The sequence below is a fragment of the Littorina saxatilis genome, linkage group LG8 (assembly GCF_037325665.1).
Source record: "Littorina saxatilis isolate snail1 linkage group LG8, US_GU_Lsax_2.0, whole genome shotgun sequence".
Taxonomy (NCBI): domain Eukaryota; kingdom Metazoa; phylum Mollusca; class Gastropoda; order Littorinimorpha; family Littorinidae; genus Littorina; species Littorina saxatilis.
Window position 1 is genome coordinate 43,907,876 of NC_090252.1, and position 21,046 is coordinate 43,928,921.

Genomic DNA, 21,046 nt, shown 5'->3' on the forward strand with positions numbered 1-21,046 from the left:
TAAAGTCAATGCATTCATAAGAATTGGGTAAGTATATTATATTAAATCAAAATTTAATTAAAAATTTTCGATTTATACGCTCTTGACAGTGCATGATTGCTCTTGAGTCTCAGCTAATAGTAACATTTGATTTTCTGAGATTGCAGAATCAGATTTCAAATTATGAGAAACTCCAGATGGTAAGGAAATTCTGCCTAAATACTGGTTTGAGTTTTTGATTGTGCTTTTCTACTCACCGATGCTTTGAAATAAGTTATTAGACCAGTGCCCGCAGATCAATCGAGAAACTGTGTCAGTGCTTCAGACAGACACAGACGAAGCAGGCACCAGATGTGGGCTTTTTGAAGCAGTTTGGTGCATCCAACATGTAGGTTCGCCCGCGAGAAGCACTTTTGTATCTAGGAGGGCGGCTGAATCCCACCCCTCCCTCAGTTTCCAGGGAGGAAGCGGAAGAAATGCATTGGCATCATCCACATTTTCAAATATTTTAGACAGCACTTTTCTACTCCTGCATAAAAATTTCTGTTCCTCTATCCACAGGTTTTTCATCGGAGGGGGGCATGCAGCTTGGCAAGGCGGAACAGGACTCAATGGAAGTAGACAACCTCTGCAACAGGCTTGTCGACAACCTTCACAACGTCAGCAGCCAGTCCTCCGACCCTGACCTTGACCCCGACCCCCCGCTGACCCGCGGCAGTGTCCAGGTGGAAGCCAGGGTGGAGCGGCGAGTGGAGGAGTCGGAGATTGGCGGAGAAGCCATAGTGGAGCAGAGGCTGGTTCGTGTGGAGAGTTTCGGGGACGTTCAGGCCGAGGAGATGGAGAACGCCCTTAACGTGGGCAAGGAGATGTTGCTGGCCCACACATCGTCATCGTCATCATCATCGACCAACATCACCACCACCACCACGGTGTCGTCGTCCGGTTCTAGTCAGCTGCATTCCCAGTCTCCCCCTGCCAGACACACTCACGAACGCAGACCCAGCGCTTCCAAAATCCCCCGCTTCCATAAACGAACCAACAGTCGGGAGGGTTCGGACTGTGGTAGTCAAGGAGACGTGTCTGTGTCTCAGTCTCCTTCGTGTGGTTCCGATAACAGCAAGTCGGTGAGCGGGACAAAATCAAAAGACAGCAATGAAAACTGCCGATCGTCAAGCAGTGAGCAGAGTAAAGCTTCGGGAAACGAACCGGGCAAACAGACAACCCTCCGCGGCTCCAAAATTCCGTTGTCGCAGAAAATGCCCAGCCCGACCAGCAGCTTTCGGGAGCCGAAAACGTCCAAGTCAGTCACCAGCCCCTCTAGTCCTCGGCCTGCAGCAGTGCCCCCTAGTGGCAAATCCTCTGCTCAGGCTAAACCTCAGCCCAGTCCAGTCCCTCGCACGAGAACGTCCATTCACAAATCCGACCACGTGGCGCCACCTGCAGAAGAAGTGGTAGAAATCGCAAGACCCTCGGTCAAAAAAAGAACTTCTCTGAATCAGAAAGGCGACCGCAACGCTGCAGCGGCATCCGCCAAAGGGAGCAAGGGTGTGATCGTGCAAGAACACAAAATGGACAAGGGGGACAAGGGTGTGATTGTGCAAGAACACAAAACGGACAAGGGGGACAAGGGTGTGATCCTACAGGAAATCAAGATGGACAAGGGCGACGCAAAGCTAGTGATAGAGAAACAGCCCAACCTGAAGAAAAAGATCCAGACGGTCCACGCCAGAAAGGTGCCGCACCCTCCCCGGCAGATCGCCGAGGCCCTGGACACGGACACCACAGACTCCCCCCCTGCAGAGCTGTCCAGCACCGGCCCTTCCGACTTGGAACACTCCGGAATGTCCAGTCAGGAGGACGAGGTCTTCTCCGACGAAAGTCTGCGGGTGGGGATGGGGGTGGGTCGGGATCGAAGCTACAGCTCTGGCACTGCCGGCCGGTCTGCCCGGTCGCAGCGGCAACCCCGCTCCCCGCTCCTGGACCAGCAGTCGTACCAGTACCTGGCTGCCAGTCGGTCCTCACTGGATGATTCTATCCTGCAGCTCGCCGCCGAACGACACGATGATCTTATCCCCAACTGGGAGGTGGTCGGCGGGGTCGGGTACAGCACGGGGTCGTTACGCACGCGGCGCTCGCTCAAGATGCGCAATCTGATGGAAGTGTTTGAGCGAGGCGGTAACAGCAGCGAGGAGGGCGGGGAGGTCAAAGTCAGAGAGCAGAGGTCGGACTCCACGTCAGGGTCGACCACCATCAGCTTGGGGTCGCAGGAGAAGGAGCCAGACACGGACGATGACATCTTCCAACCCCCCTGTGCCCGTCTCCCCTCCCCCGGCGTCTCCCGTCGCTCAAGGTCGCGGGACAGAGGGGGCGGGGGCCGACAGCCTTCCCCCCATCGCCGACCCTCGCAGAGTCCAACCGTCCGCCGAGCCTCTGCCGGAAGGGGAGAGGACTCCCTTCGACGACGCAGACCTTCTCCCAGCAACCGTAGCAGCACAGACGAGCGCCCCAAAACAACTGCAGCCAACAGAACAGAGGGAGGGGTGGGCTTTGGCCGCCCTCCTAGATACAGAAGTTCGTCTCGCGGGCGAACCTACAGCGATTCGTCTACTTCGGAATCGGACAACACACAGCATCTGGAATCTACCAGGGGAGTCATGGACTCTCCTTCCAGACCTTGTGGTCTTCCTCGAGGCAGAGCGGGAAGGCAGGAAGACAGTCGGGGAGGTAGGCAGGAAGAGAGCAAAGTAGGGAGACAGGAAAACAAAGGCAAAGATAGCATAGGAAGGCAGGAAGACAGTCGGGGAGGTAGGCAGGAAGAGAGCAAAGTAGGGAGACAGGAAAACAAAGGCAAAGATAGCATAGGAAGGCAGGAAGACAGTCGGGGAGGAAAACAGGAAGAAAGCAAAGTAGGAAGACAGGAAGACAAGGACAGCGTGGGTAGTCATGAGGATGGAGGGGACGGGGTGGAGCGTCGAGGGAGCATCAAGGAGCTCAGACAACTCTTTGAGAAAAGCCCCAAAGACGATAGCAAGGACTCGGGCAGTGAGATGTCCCCCACCACCCCCGTCAGACGCTCCTTCCGCACTCGCAGCGTTTCGCCCGCGGCCGATAACTGCCCTCCGCCTGCTGTGGTCAACGTTATGAGGCGCAGTCTGGAAATTCCCAGCTCTTCAGCGATGCTGAAACAGAGAGACACACCGCTGACAGCCCAGCCGCTGCGTCTGGGCCCCAAGCCTTTCTACGGGTCCAAGAAATGACAGGACTTTAAAAAGTTGAAGGTTTTACCGTTGAAAATCTAAACAAAAAAGAGGGCACAACAGGAAACCAGGTTTGGTATGTTCCTCATCAATATTTCGGCAGCGATAAACTGCCTTCTTCAGGATGGAATGATGAAAGTTTTACTGTTGAGTCAAGAAAATTGACAGCTGTGTTCGTGGAATAATAGATAGGATCTTTTGAAGACTTGAAAAAGCAAGTGAATGATAGTCAATGGTGTAAAGATTTTGTGTCTGTTAAGCTCTAACAAGAAATTTTGTTGAGTGCGAGTTTTAAGAATCTAGAATCTAGATGAATTTAATTTGTGGATTTTTTTTAAGTTAAAAAGATGCATTTTACGCAATTTGGGGAAGCAAAACAGGTGTAGGGAAAGAAAAGAAAATGCTATCGCCTGCCAAGTTCGTTTTAAAACTGCCACACTCTCCACTAATGTGCACATTCTTTTTTTTATTCCAAATTTGTTTTATATAGAATAGTGCAATTTTGTTGTTGTTTTCTTGTGTAAAAGAGGCATGGATTTTGTCACCACAAGGCTTGCTGCGGTGATTTTGTTAGTAGCTGGTAGTGGTAGAAACCATAAGCCTGAGTCCCAAGAAGTGGAGATTTAAACATATTCACTGGTGCTGATATATACATGCATACACATTCTGTAATGCCATCTGTCGTTGTCACCTACATCAACTAACAGTCTTTCTCCGTCATGACACGACTGCCGTGTCTGCTACATTTCCTGTGAGCTGCGTGCGAGTACACATTCTGTAATACCATCTGTCGTTGTCACCTACATCAACTAACAGTCTTTCTCCGTCATGAAACGACTGCCGTCTGCTACATTTCCTGTGAGCTGTGTGCGAGTACAGTAGAACTTAGAAATTGTGCCAATGAGATTGAGCCACACTGAGTCTTGAGATTGAGCACTCTGAGACTTGAGATTGAGCCACTCTGAGACGTGAGATTGAGCCACTCTGAGACGTGAGATTGAGCCACTCTGAGACTTTAGATTGAGTCACTCTGAGACTTGAGATTGAGCACTCTGAGACTTGAGATTGAGCACTCTGAGACTTGAGATTGAGTCACTCTGAGACTTGAGATGGAGCCACTCTGAGACGTGAGATTGAGCCACTCTGAGACGTGAGATTGAGCCACTCTGAGACTTGAGATGGAGCCACTCTGAGACGTGAGATTGAGCCACTCTGAGACTTGAGATGGAGCCACTCTGAGACGTGAGATTGAGCCACTCTGAGACGTGAGATTGAGCCACTCTGAGACTTGAGATTGAGCCACTCTGAGACTTGAGATGGAGCCACTCTGAGACGTGAGATTGAGCCACTCTGAGACGTGAGATTGAGCCACTCTGAGACTTGAGATTGAGCCACTCTGAGACTTGAGATGGAGCCACTCTGAGACATGGTTGGCAAGCACACTGGGGTGTCTTAAAGGCCCACTCCGCCTCACTGGCTCAGATCTGGGGATAAGACCATCCCTCCACTTGGTCACGTACCAAAAATCAACCCCCTGACTGCTTGCTGCGGTGCGTTGGAATGTTTCATGAATTAATTTCTGAGAAAGGCACCAGTACCTTTTACTAAGGCAAAAAAAAATTAGGTGTGGTTAAGGTAACATAGCCAAAAAAAAAATAGGGTAGGAAGGTAGGCAATCACTTTTTTTTTTGTTTTACCTTTTTTTCTAATGTGTACAAATTAAACCTACTTGACAGGGAAATAAGTGTGCGACTCGAGCGCTGTCGCTTTCATTGCGTTTTCTGCACTTTTTTTTTGTTCTTTTTTTTTGACAAAATGTAATAAAAAGTTATAGGGTCGGCCCCTAAAAATAGGGTAGGTCGGGTTACCGTAACCACACCTATTTTTTTTTAGGCCTAAGTTAATTCTTTGAACACAAATACCACTGTGCACGGAGACCACTCAGTCTGTTCATTTTCGGTATATGACCAAGTGGAAGGATGGTCTTATTCCCCTACCCCCCGCGGGTTAGGGGGAAGAATTTACCCGATGCTCCCCAGCATGTCGTAAGAGGCGACTAACGGATTCTGTTTCTCCTTTTACCCTTGTTAAGTGTTTCTTGCATAGAATATAGTCAATGTTTGTAAAGATTTTAGTCAAGCAGTATGTAAGAAATGTTAAGTCCTTTGTACTGGAAACTTGCATTCTCCCAGTAAGGTAATACATTGTACTACGTTGCAAGCCCCTGGAGCAAATTTTTGATTAGTGCTTTTGTGAACAAGAAACAATTGACAAGTGGCTCTATCCCATCTTCCCCCCCTTTCCCCGTTCGCGATATAACCTTCGTAGTTGAAAACGACGTTAAACACGAAATAAAGAAAGAAAGAAAGTCTTATTCCACGTTAAAGCCTGACGAGAGAAGAGACAGTAAAGTGGAGTTGGCCTTTAATAAAGTGCCCGTTTTTCTGAACTTAATATTACACACTGAACTGATTCTTACCCATAACAGAAATATTTGTGTGTTTGTTTCGTGTGTATTAATTCCAACATGACATAATGTGTATATTACTATTTCTAAAGCCATGATATCTTCATTGTGACATCTGAGCTGGAAATGATCGTTACTATCACACATTCAATGTCAGAATAGTACGACCTTACATCATTTTGCATTTTTCTACTCTGTGAAACTTTTTGATTTATTCTGAGAGGAGTACTTATTTTTTAGCAAAACCATCGCACTGTTTTTCTTTGCAATTTCTGGTAGCAAAACCCTTTCAGGAAGGGAGAGAGAGTGTGTGTGTGTGTGTGTGTGTGTGTGTGTGTGTGTGTGTGTGTGTGTGTGTGTGTGTGTGTGTGTGTGTGTGTAATGTAGTTCTTTAAAGTTAATTTTTTTTCATGAGTCCCCTGTATTAAAGCAACAAAGTATTCTTGTGTTAAAGTCAGCAGTCTTTTGTTTTTAGTAGCATCTCAAAAGCTAGTGGTTTTTAAGCTCAATGAAAACTGCATAATATCATGTCTTCTGTTGAGTTTGGTTCTCTGTTATTGAACTACAACAATCTTCTTAACAGGAGGTACAGGCAGTGTTTTTATTTTTTATTATAATTTTTTTGTTATTGTCATGTTTTTACTGTTCAGCAGTTTAAGGTTTGCTTTAGCTTTTTTTGATTCTAGTCTGATTAAGTGATAAATATTTGTTTGAGTTTTAACAACTGGCCGTATTTATTCTTTTAACACTTTTTCCGGCTATAAATGATGCTGTAGCTATGACATAGTCAGTATTATGTCTATAACATGGATGTCTAAAATGTTCACAATTCTGTTATTTTAAATGTTTTATATACAGGGGCTGAAATGAAACTCCAGTTAAAACCTACATTTTATTATTGTGTGCATTTTTGTTAGAAATTGATTTTATTAATTTAATTTGCAATTACAACGACATGGTAATTGTGTTCTGAGTAGAAGTAGGAGATAACGTTATAGTTCTTGCTCCTTGAATTTTTCTCTCGTCTCTCTTCATACCACCAAACTTTTTCATTTTGGCCAGTCGGAATTTATATGCATTTCAACATCAATGAATGAATGAAGCTGATTTGTTTTGGAAGATAAAACCTTATTCATTTATGTCTGCTAAACTGGATTGCCTGAGATAAGATGAAGAGGGTGGAAGAGTGAGACAAAGTAAAATATATCCTCCAACCAAATTTTTCACATTGGTGAATGAAATTGTTTTGAGATGAAGTACTTGGTGATGAAGTGTAGATGAATGCTTCTGTCTTTTCATATTAAGAAACCATCATTTAAACAAAAGGTTGTAAAAACACATGAGATACAAAAGACTCGCTTTCCAACATGGCTGAACTATTTTCATAGGCGATAAATATTCATGATGATGAATGGAATCATTGCATCATGGCTGTAAATATTTGTAGTATATATATGGAAGACAATTGCTGACGCCTAAAGTATCTGCTGATGTTTTGTCTTAAATTGTATTTAACATGATTTTTGTGTGAAGAATGTAATATTTCTGAAGAATGATCTTAAACTTCTGACATTTGCATTTCTTTTGACACATGTAAGGGTGTATATATATACTCCATGTAAAGAAAAAAATACAATGCGCATACATACTGGTACACTATTCTACTCTTGAAATCTTAAATTTGAAATCCTGATTTTCATCTTGTCTCTCTGTCTCGCTTTTTCATGTTTTCTGAAAAATTTCCGTGTGCGTTATTTCCTGTTTTTCCTTCTCATCTGAAGCATGTGCAGTCGTTGGATTTTGTTTGACATTTTACAAGAATACTCATTTTGCAGATTGTGTTAGCGTGTGACAGAAGAAAAAAGAATTTATGAATGAAAACTGCACAAAGTTTCCATGTATGGTAGCTCATATTATATCAGGAAGTAGACACATAGTAGTATAGCCTGTACATAGTGTAGCTTCAGAAATGTTGTTTTCCAGTTCTATTTATTGTGCAATGTCATGGTTAAAATACTTGTGTGGATGAAGAGAAAAAAAGATGTATGAAGATGAATTTCAAAGTACGACTAATATATCTCTAGTCCATGCCATTGAGTGAGCGAGAAATATGCTTCACAGAAATCTAAAATGTTGGACCATTGCTGATTAGAAATTTGTTTCTCCATTTACGTGATTTTCTAACCTTTTGCATTTTTATTTGAGTTCTTGAAATTGTTCACACGTACGCTTCAGAGTTACCTGCAGTCAGACATTCAAAGTTTTGACAATGGTGTACAGCAAAGTTTTAATCGAAGTACGGATTTATTCGACGAAATTCTTAGGAATTTGTCATAACAAGGGTTTGGCTGTGTTGGTTTATTTGTGTGTTTGGCAAAAATGTCCATGATCATTACAAAGAAGTGAACATATAACCTCAATGCATGTAAAAGTGAAAAGAATGTTTAATTCGCAGATTTTATGGAAAAAATAGACTGAGTGCAATTTAAGTTTCGGATTTCTGACATGTACAATGTCAATAAAGTGTGGATAATTTGGTGAAAAAGTGTACATGCATGGATTGATTTTTTTTATCTAAAAAGTTTGCATTGTGGACATTTTTTCTTGCACCAAAGCACTCGTGTAATCTAACATTTCAAATCTGCAGCGAATCTGACTTACCATTGTATTCAAACGCCTAACTTTTGCGGGGGGAATGCTTCCAGTATGAGGAGAGGCACGCTTTCCATTGAAATACATCTGTAAATAAAGTATATTTTGTGCAATATTTTGAATAGTATTTGATCCATGAATAATAATATACTTACACATGTGTACCAGCGCAGTTGTCTGTGTGTGTGTGTGTGTGTGTGTGTGTGTGTGTGTGTAGAGTCAGTGCTGTTGTTGTTGTTGTGGCTTTTTGCTGGCGAGATATTCAAAATGTGTTTATTGGGTGTTGTTAGTTGTTTGTTGAATTTAAAATGTGTGTAGTGACTGTAGTGTTGTTCCTTTTTATCATCCACCTTTTCCCTCATCCCTCTCTCATTCCCTCTGAAACTTTGCCTCACTTTCTGTAATCTCCCCCCCCCCACACACACACACACCACACCACACACACCACCACATGTCTTCCTAAGGCCAAACAAAAATATTTGTTGGTTTAGGGTAACGTGACCAAAAAAGATAGGGTCGGTAGGTCGGCTTTTTTTTTTAATTGTATTTGTTAACTTTTTTGTTGTTGAATTTAGTCGATTTTAAAGGAGGTTACTTCCCTTAGTCTCTGTATGGTTCGCAAAATGTGCCAACAGTTTTTTGTTTTTTTGAGAAATGAAAAAAAAGTGTTAGGGTCGGGGGGAAAAAGTGGGGTCTGTCGGGTTACCCTAAACCAACATATATTTTTATTTGGCCTAATTGGTGAGAGTGCTTTTTATTCAACACAGGACATTTCAAACTATCCACCTTCATCTCTCCCTCCTACCCCTACCGACTCCCCTTCCAAGACACCTCCTCCCTGTCCCTTTCTCTGGCCCCCTCCCCAGCCCCAGTCCTCACACCAGGCATGGGAATTGTCCGCCAAAATGATTTTTTGTTCCGCCGAAAAAGCAAAATCGTCTGCCGAAAAAATAAATGGGGGAGGCAAAATTGGTTCTGAAAACTGAGTTTAATGGCAAACTTGGAGCTCAGATGTCACCAAATTGCCAAAATGTTTTTTTGTTCCGCCAAAAAAGCAAAATCGTCTGCCGAAAAAATAAATGGGGGAGGCAAAATTGGTTCTGAAAACTGAATTTAATGGCAAACTTGGAGCTCAGATGTCACCAAATTGCACAATTTGGGTTCTTTGGAGACATTTTTTTCTAGAGGGGGGGGGGGGGGGGGGGGGGGGGGCAAGCCCCCGGACCCCCCTAGTAAGACTAGGTAGGCGCTTCGTGCCGTCGACTTTGATATTACAAATTGTCAGCCTTTTTTACTTTTTTCAATTCCCATGCTTGTTACACACATCTTCCCCCCCCCCCCCCCCTGCCCCAACACACCCCAAGCCCCCCAACCACCATCACCATATTTTTTTTTTCATTCATGAAAGTGCTTCAATACAGGGCAGAAAGAAAGACATTCAGCGCACAATGAATTTATCTGTTTAGATAATTGTGTACCGGTAGTCAAAATGAAGCAGCGAGTTTACTTAAAATCTTTTTCTTCTGTGCACCTTGCCTGTCACAAACACACTTTTATTTGTCCTTTTGCTAGATATCTTTGTCTTTAGATTCCGAGGGTGCAACAAATTTGGACGGTTTAAATATGTCCCTTCCCTATCCCGCAAAATGGTCCTTTCACATGGCTCTGACAAGTAGCCATTCAAATTGTCATCACTGCTGTATAAAAAAAAATTGGTCTTGAAGGTACCGTACTTTCCGGGTTACAAGGCGCTACAGCGCATAAGGCGCACCCCCCTCTTTAAAAAAAAAATTGTATTCCAGTCACCCATTGGGCGCAGGGGGCCGATAGGGCGCACCAAAATTAAAAAAGTATACCGGTGCTCTGTGTGTGCCGCGAGATCAAAGGCAGGTCCATTGTGATAGCTGGGTTGCCTTGTTTAGACACTGACCTTTTTCCCAGGGGTCAATGACCCAGTTTTTGTTATGAGAGGTGGTTCCCCTGTCATAGATCTGAGAGAGGAAACACTTCCTGCACCGGGGTCAGTGACCAGTTTAACCTATGGGGCGGTCTCTTTGATGTCTTGAGAGGAAACTTGGCCAGGGTAGTACCTAGTAGCTGAAACATGCATTATCACAAGTTGTTTGACTGGTACTCAGGCGGTCTCTTTGATTTTTTTCGTATTTCATACACGGATTAGGCGCTTCGTTATACAAGACGCAGGGGTCAAACTCGAGGAAAAAAAGTCGCGCCTTGTAACCCGGAAAGTACGGTACTTTGCAACGAATTCTCATGTGGATTAAAATTGCATTTCATGTATTCAAGTGAAAGTAATGGAAGCAGCCTGTTCAGTGTTTAAATGTAAGAAAAGTGAGCTGCTTCATTTCGTTAATTCCCTCTGAAGTTCCAAGACACGACAGTTCAGTTTCATTTTATTGCTTCGATAATTTCAGAGCTGGCTTTGAAGAGTGTACGGTTCATTTTGTTGCTTCTAAAAAAATTAAGAGCTGTTTTGTTGGTTTCATTTTCTTGCTTCTAAAATTTAAAATGCGGTTTAAAAATGGGGATGCAGAGAGAGGGGTGACGGTTTGGATGGGGAATCAAATCATTGATGGTGTTCTCTGATTCTTCTTTTTTGAATTTTATCAGTCTTTGGATCATTTTACTTTTTTTTAAATTCTTGCAGTTTTTTTTCTTAGGTGCAAGGTGCTCATTTTAGAGAGGGGAAAAAAATGCTGACTTGACAAATCTGCTCAGGGTATCTCCATATAAGGAGGCACCATGGAAACTTGCAGGCATTCTCCCCCCCCCACCCCCCCCCCCTCTCCTCCCAGCCCCCCCCCCCACTTTTTCTTCCAGTGTAATGTACCTGCAAGGGTGTGATTCTTCCGGTATATGCCGGAAATCCAGATTCGATTATGGCCTCTTTTTTTCTTTCTTTTTTTGTTCTCTTTTTTTGTGTGTGGTTCGGTTGAGGTTCAGGATTCATGTCATTTTACAGTCCCACCATGTGTACCTGTGTTTGTTGGTGTCAAAATTGACCACCCGCCTTCCCCATTTTATCATTGTATTTCAATGGAAATTTGATTGCTTTTCCCTCTATTTCCCCAAGGGATATATCTTAGGCAAGACTGTTCTTTCTTTGTTATGAAAGACACCGGCTTTAGTAAGTTAGGGTTTCACTTTTCATTGGTCAATGTTAATGTGTTGCATAAAGTTATGAGATATTGTGTGTTTTGTGTGCGTACTCTTTGAGTGTTGCAGTGTGTGCAGAATTTTACGCTGTACCGAACAACTGTCTGCTTTCATTTCAGAATTGAAAGATGGAATGTGAGTTTGTTTGTTTGTTTTTCAAGTGAAGATGGCGATACAGCTCAGTGGTACAGTGGAACCCCCCCGGCCCCCCTCCCCCCCCCCCCCCCCCTTGTAAGACTCCCTTATTTAAGATTCCCCGTTTTAAGACCTTGGGTTTTTTCAGATTTTTGGCTCACGTAAGTGTAGCCTATGCGATGCTAACTTTTGTCTGTCTGTGCGTGCGTGCGTGCGTATGTATGTATGTATGTCTGTGGTAGAAACTTTAACATTTGAAGACGTCACAACATTTGAAGACGTCACAACATTTGAAGACGTCACATTATGACGTAAGAGGGTTAGACGTCACGCGAAGGAATTACTGAAAGTCTCGGTCATTGTTATTTTGCCGAGCGGGCCGAGACTAGTTTTTTCTTCGAAATCGGCCATTCAGATCTAGATCTAGTGTCTCGCTTTCTTGCACAGTGTCACCTATGCCGCTTACTGTGTGTGTGTGTGTGTGTGTGTGTGTGTGACGAAGTGATTGAGTTTGTGTTACTGTTTGTCGATTTCTTACGTGAGCCTTGAAGGCTTCGCCTCTTGTTTTTCAAGTGAAAATGGGATACAGCTCAGTGGTACAGTGGCCCCCTCCCCCCCCCCCCCCCTTGTAAGACTTCCTTATTTAAGACCCCCCATTTAAGACCCTGTTTTCTCAGATTTTCTGTTCATAATCTCTGTAAATTTACCCCCCCATTTTAAGACTCACTTCTTTTTAAGACCTGATTTTTTTTCAGGTTTTATTTAGGTCTTAAAGGGGAGGTTCCACTGTCTACATATATTTTATTCTGTCTTGAAATTGTACAGACTTGGTGCGCTTTTGTTTGAGTGTGTGTTCATGTAAAAAGAGCCTATTAGCTGCACAGTTACTTATACAAAACATGAGTTCATTGTAAATGTATTTATTTTTCTGTCTGTTACGACTGTTACTGCATACTGTTTCTCCAGGTTACTGGCAGTTTTATTATTGGTTTGATTTAGTTTGTTTTTGTTTTGTGTTGCTTTGGGTTTTTGACTCCTTTTGAATTTGTAGAATATTTTCAGTATTGGTCAGATCAGCAATTTTGTTTCAATTTCTTTACATTTCCGGCAGTCTAGTCTCTACCTCTGTGAATTGTGCTGTGTAATAAGAACATGTAGAATTGTTTTTCTTTCTCCATCATTTTGACAATTACTCGTTGATTTGTTGAATGTTGATTGAGTTGCTGTACTCGCTCTTTTGTCTTCTCAGCATGGCTGTATTGGGAGGCAGTTTGAGAGTAATGAACTTTGCTGCGCCAAACAAATGGCAAAATACTGACTGTATGTAATGTTTTGCCTCAGACACCATAATACAGAACACTATGTCTTCGGTTGTGCCTTTTTGTGTCGTGGTTGTGTGTGTGGGTGTGTGTGACTGTGTGTGTGGTGTGTGTGTGTGACTGTGTGTGTGTGCATGCGTGCGTGTGTGTACGTGTGTGTACGTGTGTGTGTGTACGTGTGCGTGAGTGTGTGTGTACGTGTGTGTGTGTGTGTGTGCATGCGTGCGTGTGTGTGTGTGTGTGTACGTGTGTGTGTGTGTGTGTGTGTGTGTGCATGCGTGCGTGTGTGTACGTGTGTGTGTGTGTGTACGTGTGTGCGTGCATGCGTGCGTGCGTGTGTGTGTGTGTGTGTACGTGTGTGTGTGACTGTGTGTGTGTACGTGTGTGTGTGTACATGTGTATGTGTACGTGTGCGTGAGTGTGTGTGTACGTGTGTGTGTGTGTACGTGAACAGTCACGTCCATAAAAGAGAAGTCTGTTTCATACGGACACTAGCATTCAGTAATTCTTTCAACACTAGCGCACTCATTTACACACTAACAAACACACACATACACACACCAAACACACGCACACATACGCACAGGCTCGCACACAGATGCACACACTGGAACACAGTTGCAGAACACTATGACATGAGCTCGGGCTCAGTAACAGTGCAAAGGAGCAAAAAAGCAAATAACTTTTTCTTTCTTTTACTCTTCTGTTTTGCTGTTTCTAATTGTTCACATTTAAAGAGTGAATTCCAACAAGGTACACAGATATAAGGGAGGTAATTGAACTCATTAGGTTATTTTGGCTTTGGATCAGTGTATTTTGGTAGCACAAGGGAAGCTATCTGGTCTTTACGCTTCTTCGTTCAGGCGCACCGCTGACCTCCCTTTGTTTTGATAACGTTGAACAAATGTCACAAACAGCTTGCGTCATACACACACACACACACACACACACACACACACACACACACACACACACATACACGCTATGTTGTTTTTTTTAAATTTCCTTTCCCTATTAATTTTATTAATCTTTCTGCAGTGCGTATTCGCTCTGTTAATGCATAAGGCAATTTCATAAAAAAAAAAACTTGAACAAGCTTTCACACACACACACACACACACGAGCACACACACATACGCACGCACGCACGCACGCAAACACACACACACACACACACACACACACACACACACACACACACACACACGGCTGCCTCCCCTCCCCCTCCCAACTTCCCGCTTTCTCCCAGTAGCATTGCAGAGAAAATTGCATCATGTAAGTAACCCATTATGTGACCGCAAGAAATAAACCATCAGCCACCTGACATTCACCATTGATCATCCTAGATGTTTATTAATTGAGTGTGGAGTTGATGATGAGTACAGTGCAGTACAGTCCAGTACAATGCAACCCCCGTTTTAAGACCCCCCCCTCCAATTTAAGACTTCCTACTTTTTAAGACCTTAGTTGTTAAGGTTTTCTGATCAAATCCTCTGTAGATTTACCCCCATTTTAAGACTCCCTCCTTTTTAAGACCTGATTTTGTCAGACTTTTTGAGACCGTAATGGGAGGTTCCACTGCACAGGGTCCAAACTTCGGGGGTCGACACAAGAGTTGGAGGCTCGACGGCAGTATCATCCACTCTCACCCAATTTAAACCTTCCAGACTTTCACCTTTTGCAATATTTGAAGGTCCAGAAAAACGGATTAGCTACTTCAAATTTAATGTAGGCTACATAGCGTATGCATGGTCGGGTCACCCAGTTGCAAGTTCGTTAACTTGATAGAACTTCATATTTACAGTACATTAACTTAAATAGCTTAATATGCATGATCGGTTCACACAGTTCGTTAACTTGATAGAACTGCATCGTGTAGGCTCTGTAACATCTGTTGTTGTTAACTGTCAAAAGTAATGATCAAATTCACAAAAACAATATGTAGCATGTGTCAGTGTAAACGAGAAAAAATGTCAGTGCCTGATATTTGATATAGGTATCTAAACCAGAGCAGTTATCGCCTGACCGTGAAAAAGTCCCAAATATTGTGGAAGTATCTGCAGGGACTTTACGGATGTAGGCTACCCCTTAGTTTTTGTTTTTCAATTCATTTTTACATTTAGTCAACACTGACTGAGATAGGTATTTTTCTTATGAGCGTGACGTCATGCAGTTGATTAGGAAGTCGATTTATGTCTCTACTAGTCTGGCAGCATGTTCTCACCCGTTCTTTGGAAACGTTTTAGAAAGTGTTTCTCTGGCGGTGGAGTTAAGTCCTTCCATGCTGAATTCACTTGATGAATGTAAATGAAAGAAAAGAAACAAATTGACTGACAAATGCGCGACAATTAAAAAATAAACACGCACGCACGCACGCACGCACGCACGCGCGCGCACACACACACACACGGCACACGCACGCACACACACGCACACACACACAATCGCACATCCCCCCCCCCACAAACACCATTCAAACACACACTCGCATGCACACACACACACACACACACACACACACACACACACACACACACACACACACACACACTTACCACCCCCATTCATCACGTACTTACATTCATCGCCAGAAAGATAATTCCTTCATAAACGCCGATGACCGATGATCTTGTCCGCCCCGTGAAATGCAGGCCAACGCATTGCAACAGTTATCGATCATCCCTGCTGATGCAGTCGTCACTCTGATGGATTCATTTGCTTCTGCTGGTTATTCCGTCCGTGTTCTGCCTGCTCACTGACTGACTGACTATTCGATTTTAACGTCTTCTTAGGGCCAATCGGCCTATATTTTTTCAACATGTATTGGTAATACGCCGAGGAAATGGTCAGTTATTTTTCACTCGAACAGGGCCAATCAGTGTAGTGTAGGCTGCCTTTTTGACTCGACGGCATTTGATCAGCTTGTCTCGTCACACTGAAAGTATGAAGATACGAGGATGATGGGATCACGAGAGATTAGGCCAAAAAAAAAAATAGGTCTGTTTACGGTAACCCGACCGACCCTAGTTTTTTCGCGCGACCCTAGACTTTTTTTTGGCATTTGGGGGAAGAAGAAAAAAAGAGAAAAAAAATCTTGTTTTTTTGGCAAAATAACGTAAAAATATGGGGGTTTTTTGGGGGGAAAAAAATTCCCGACCTACCGACCCTATTTTTTTGGCCTATGTTACCGTAAACAGACTATTTTTTTTTTTGCCTTATAGCCTAATTTGGCGAAGCCGACTTTGTGGAGTCTACTTCACCGGCGTTACATTTTCGGTGAAAGGACTTTGGGATTTTTGGGACTTTGGGCTTTTGCATGCATGAGTGTGTATTCGTGTTATCCAAGCCATCTGAGACTTTCTGTGTGAGCGTGGGGTCTTTATCGTGTGCATCAGTGCATCCGACGGTGTTTGGACACGCACAAAATCAGGTTAGTGCTTGTGTTAAGTCTGTATGTTCCGATGCCAGGTATTCCGAGTTGTTTGTTTACGACTGTTGACGAGACGATACAACGTTCTGTTTGACACTTGGCAGGCTGGGAAGTTGTGTCGTTTCGAGTCGTATTACTGTTCGGTAGACGATGTGAGAATTTTTATTCTTTTTTGTTTTTAGAAACTATCGGCAACAATGGTAATGCAAAACACGCAGGCAGGCAGGCAGGCAGGCAGGCAGGCACGCACGCACGGACGCACGCACGCACGCACGCACAAACACACACACACACACACACACACACACACACACACACACACACACACACACACACACACGGCACACGCATAGCAAATCTCAACAAACCAATTCAGCCGAAACATATATAAGGTTTCAAGATTGTTTGCTTCGCTTTCGGACCATACACATTTCGCAAACAAACAAGCGAGATAGCAAACCAGCTTGCTTGCTAACTAACTAGACAAGTAGTAATAACCAGCTGACAACCAAACAAGCCAAACTAACAACAACCGACCAACATACTAACCAAGCAAGCACACACTGCCTAGCATAAACAAAAGGAGAATGCACGAACACATGAGACACAACAGGCAACTAACAGTGTTTCCCAGACACGAATACAACCCATTAACAGCAAACATGGTCACCAATGTCCAGCTTCTTCTTCTTCTTCGTTCATGGGCCTAGACTCCCACGTTCACTCATGTTTTTAGCACGAGTGGATTTTTACGTGTATGGCCGTTTTTACGCCGCCCTTCAGGCAGCATACGCCGATTTCGGGGGAGGCATGCTGGGTATTTTCGTGTTTCTATAACCCACCGAACTCTGACATGGATTACAGGATCTGTTCCGTGCGCACTTGGTCTTGTGCTTGCGTGTACACACGAAGGGGGTTAAGTCACTAGCAGGTCTGCACATACGTTGACCTGGGAGATCGGAAAAATCTCCACTTTTAACCCACCAGGCGATAGCGACCGGGATTCGAACTCACGGCCTCCCGATTAGGAGGCCGATGTCTTACCACCACGCCACTGCGCCTGTCACCAATGTACAGCAAGATTGGTCTTGCACTCGAACCCACGTAGCCATAACGCGTAACACAAGCTTTGCCGTCCACAAAGCCACCTCGACTGGTCCCTTAATCAACCCCTCTGACCAACGCAATGGCCGTGTTTCACAGGTCTCTTCATTCGCCAAGGACCACTGACTCAAACTGAGGTAGGGGAAAGGCTCCTAATATGGACCGGCTCCTAATATGGACCACCTCCTGTTCTGACAAACTAACGGCGCTAGAGCGCTCAAAACAATCTCATTCGCTGTATTCACCCTCTCTGGATAACTTGCACATTTCAAAACAGTTGTAGAAACACAAACCTTAAAACCCTTAGGCTTTTTCTCTTTTTACATTTAGTCAAGTTTTGACTAAATGTTTTAACGTAGAGGGGGGAATCGAGACGAGGGTCGTGGTGTATGTGCGTGCGTGCGTGCGTGTGTGTGTGTGTGTGTGTGTGTGTGTGTGTGTGTGTGTGTGTGTGTGTGTGTGTGTGTGTGTGTCTGTCTGTCTGTCTGTCTGTCTGTCTGTGTGTGTGTGTAGAGCGATTCAGACCAAACTACTGGACCGATCTTTATGAAATTTGACATGAGAGTTCCTGGGAATGATATCCCCGGATCTTTTTTCTCATTTTTTCGATAAATACCTTTGATGACGTCATATCCGGCTTTTTGTAAAAGTTGAGGCGGCACTGTCACACCCTCATTTTTCAATCAAATTGATTGACATTTTGGCAAAGCAATCTTCGACGAAGGCCGGACTTCGGTATTGCATTTCAGCTTGGTGGCTTAAAAATTAATTAATGACTTTGGTCATTAGAAATCTGAAAATTGTAAAAAAAAAGATTTTTTTTTAGAAAACGATCCAAATTTACGTTAATCCTATTTTTCATCATTTTCTGATTCCAAAAACATATACATATGTTATATTCAGATTAAAAACAAGCTCTGAAAATTAAAAATATAAAAATTATGATCAAAATAAAATTTCCGAAATCAATTTAGATGTGATATGTTTGGATTAAAAACACGCTCAGAAAGTTAAAAAGAATAGAGATAAAGAAAAGCGTGCTATCCTTCTCAGCGCAACTACTACCCCGCTCTTCTTGTCAATTTCACTGCCTGTGCATCGAGCGGTTGACTGACGATGCTACGAGTATACGCTCTTGCTGTAAAAATGCAGTGAGTTCCGTTTCATTCTGTTAGTTCGACAGCTTGACTAAATGTTGTAATTTCGCCTTACGCGACTTGTTTTCACTTTTGGCAGCGTTCACTCTAAATTTGCCGCCTAAAACGGACTCGTTTCTGTCCACAGCCAAAGCTTTTATCACACAAAAATTGCTATATATGACAGCTAAGACAGTATTTGTTACATTTTAGCAGTGTTGACCCCGAGTTTCTCCTGCAACTAAAAAATAATAGCAAAATCTCAAAGTATGTACGAGTCCCGAAATATGGACCACCTTCAACAAATCGAAGACAATAAAAGCTAAAGGCTATTTTCATTAATTCATTAAGAAGCTTGCTGGAAATAACCTATAACTAGCCCTCAAGATTTAAAAAAAATATAACAAAAAGTCTTCTTTTCGTGGAAGTTGATAATTTTACTTAATTTCACTCTGTTTTTGATAAGCTTCTTTTGTTTCCTGGTGTGCTTCAAATAATGCTCTCATCGACCCGAAACAAATACATCTAAAGCATATTTTAACTAGTCTGACTTGTACACTAAGTTGTATCATGTTATTTTGAAGTATAGGGGGCTCTTTACAGTGATTCGTGAAGGCCGCTTGACTGGTCCATATTAGGCGCCCAGGCTCCTAATATGGACCATTTGTGATTTTTTCTGTATTTAATTTTTGCTGAATGTCTATCAAAGCTATTTCACTCTAATTAGTCCTAACGGTTAACCTAAGGCCTAAAAAAAAAATAGGTGTGGTTACGGTAACCCGACCTACCCTAGCTTTTTCGCGCGACCCTAGACTTTTTTGGCATTTGGGGAAAAAAAACAAAAAAAAGGCAAAATAACGTAAAAATATGGTTTTTTGGAAAAAAAAAAAAAAAAATCCCGACCTACCGACCCTATTTTTTTGGCCTATGTTACCGTAAACAGACCTTTTTTTTTTTTGCCTAAGAGAGAAGGACTACCAAACACAAAATGAAACTTCTTCGCAAGAAAACAAGCTAGTTATCAGCATGAAACAAAAAGTGGTCCATATTAGGAGCCCTTCCCCTACGACTGGTGTGCACTCTTCGCTGGAGTGTATGGATTTTCTCTCGCTGCATTGATCTCGTATCAGGCACCCTGTTTTTCTCTGGACGGGTGGACGGCAAATAACAGGTGCTGTACGGGTCACACTTAGTGATCAGTCAGTGGCCGGAGAGGGAATGTAATAGGGGAAGGGCTCCTAATATGGACCGGCTCCTAATATGGACCACCTCTTGATCTGACAAACTAAGAGCGCTAGAGCGCTAAAAACAATTTCATTCGCTGTGTTCACCCTCTCTGGATAACCTGCACATGTCAAAACAGTTGCAGAAACACAAACCTCAAAACCGTTAGGCGTTTTATTTCTCTTTTTACATTTAGTCAAGTTTTGACTAAATGTTTTAACATAGAGGGGGGAATCGAGACGAGGGTCGTGGTGTATGTGTGTGTGTGTGTGTGTGTGTGTGTGTGTGTGTGTGTGTGTGTGTGTGTGTGTGTGTGTGTGTGTGTGTGTGTCTGTGTGTGTGTGTAGAGCAATTCAGACTAAACTACTGGGCCGATCTTTATGAAATTTGACATGAGAGTTCCTGGTTCCCGGACTTTTTTTCTTTTTTTCGATAAATACCTTTGATGACGTCATATCCGGCTTTTTGTAAAAGTTGAGGCGGCACTGTCACACCCTCATTTTTCCATTAAATTGATTGAAATTTTGGGAAAGCAATCTTCGACAAAGGCCGGGGTTTGATATTGCATTTCCACTTGGTGGCTTAAAAACTAATGAGTGAGTTTGGTCATTAAAAATCGGAAACTTGTAATTAAATTATTTTTTTATTAAACGATCCAAAAACAATTTCATCTTATTCTTCGTCATTTTCTGATTCCAAAAACATATACATATGTTATATTTGGATTAAAAACAAGCTCTGAAAATTAAAAATATAAAAATTATGATCAAAATTAAATTTCCGAAATCGTTTTAAAACTATTTCATCTTATTCCTTGTCGGTTCCTGATTCCAAAAACATATAGATATGATAATTATGTTTGGATTAAAAACACGCTCAGAAAGTTAAAACGAAGAGAGGTACAGTAAAGCACAGCGCAATCGCTATACCGCGCCAAACAGGTTCGTCACTTTCACTGCCTTTTGCACTAGCGGCGGACTACGTTCAGTTTCATTCTGTGAGTTCCACAGCTTGACTAAATGTAGTCATTTCGCCTTTCGCGACTTGTTTTCACTTTTGGCAGCGTTCACTCTAAATTTGACGCCTAAAACGGACTCGTTTCTGTCCACAGCCAAAGCTTTTATCACACATGAATTGCTATATATGACAGCTAAGACCGTATTTGTTAC

At 43.0% G+C, this 21,046-nt stretch overlaps 1 protein-coding gene across 1 annotated transcript in view; it reads left to right on the plus strand.

The window, feature by feature from the left end:
- Nucleotides 1-13,033, plus strand: part of LOC138973662 (uncharacterized) — a gene marked incomplete in the record, with an annotated part of 93,229 nt that extends 80,196 nt beyond the window's left edge. Inside the window, 1 exon segment of the mRNA XM_070346390.1 lies at nt 541-13,033. Coding sequence (XP_070202491.1) covers nt 541-3,236 — 2,696 coding nt within the window.
- Between the last annotated feature and the right edge of the window lie 8,013 nt (nt 13,034-21,046).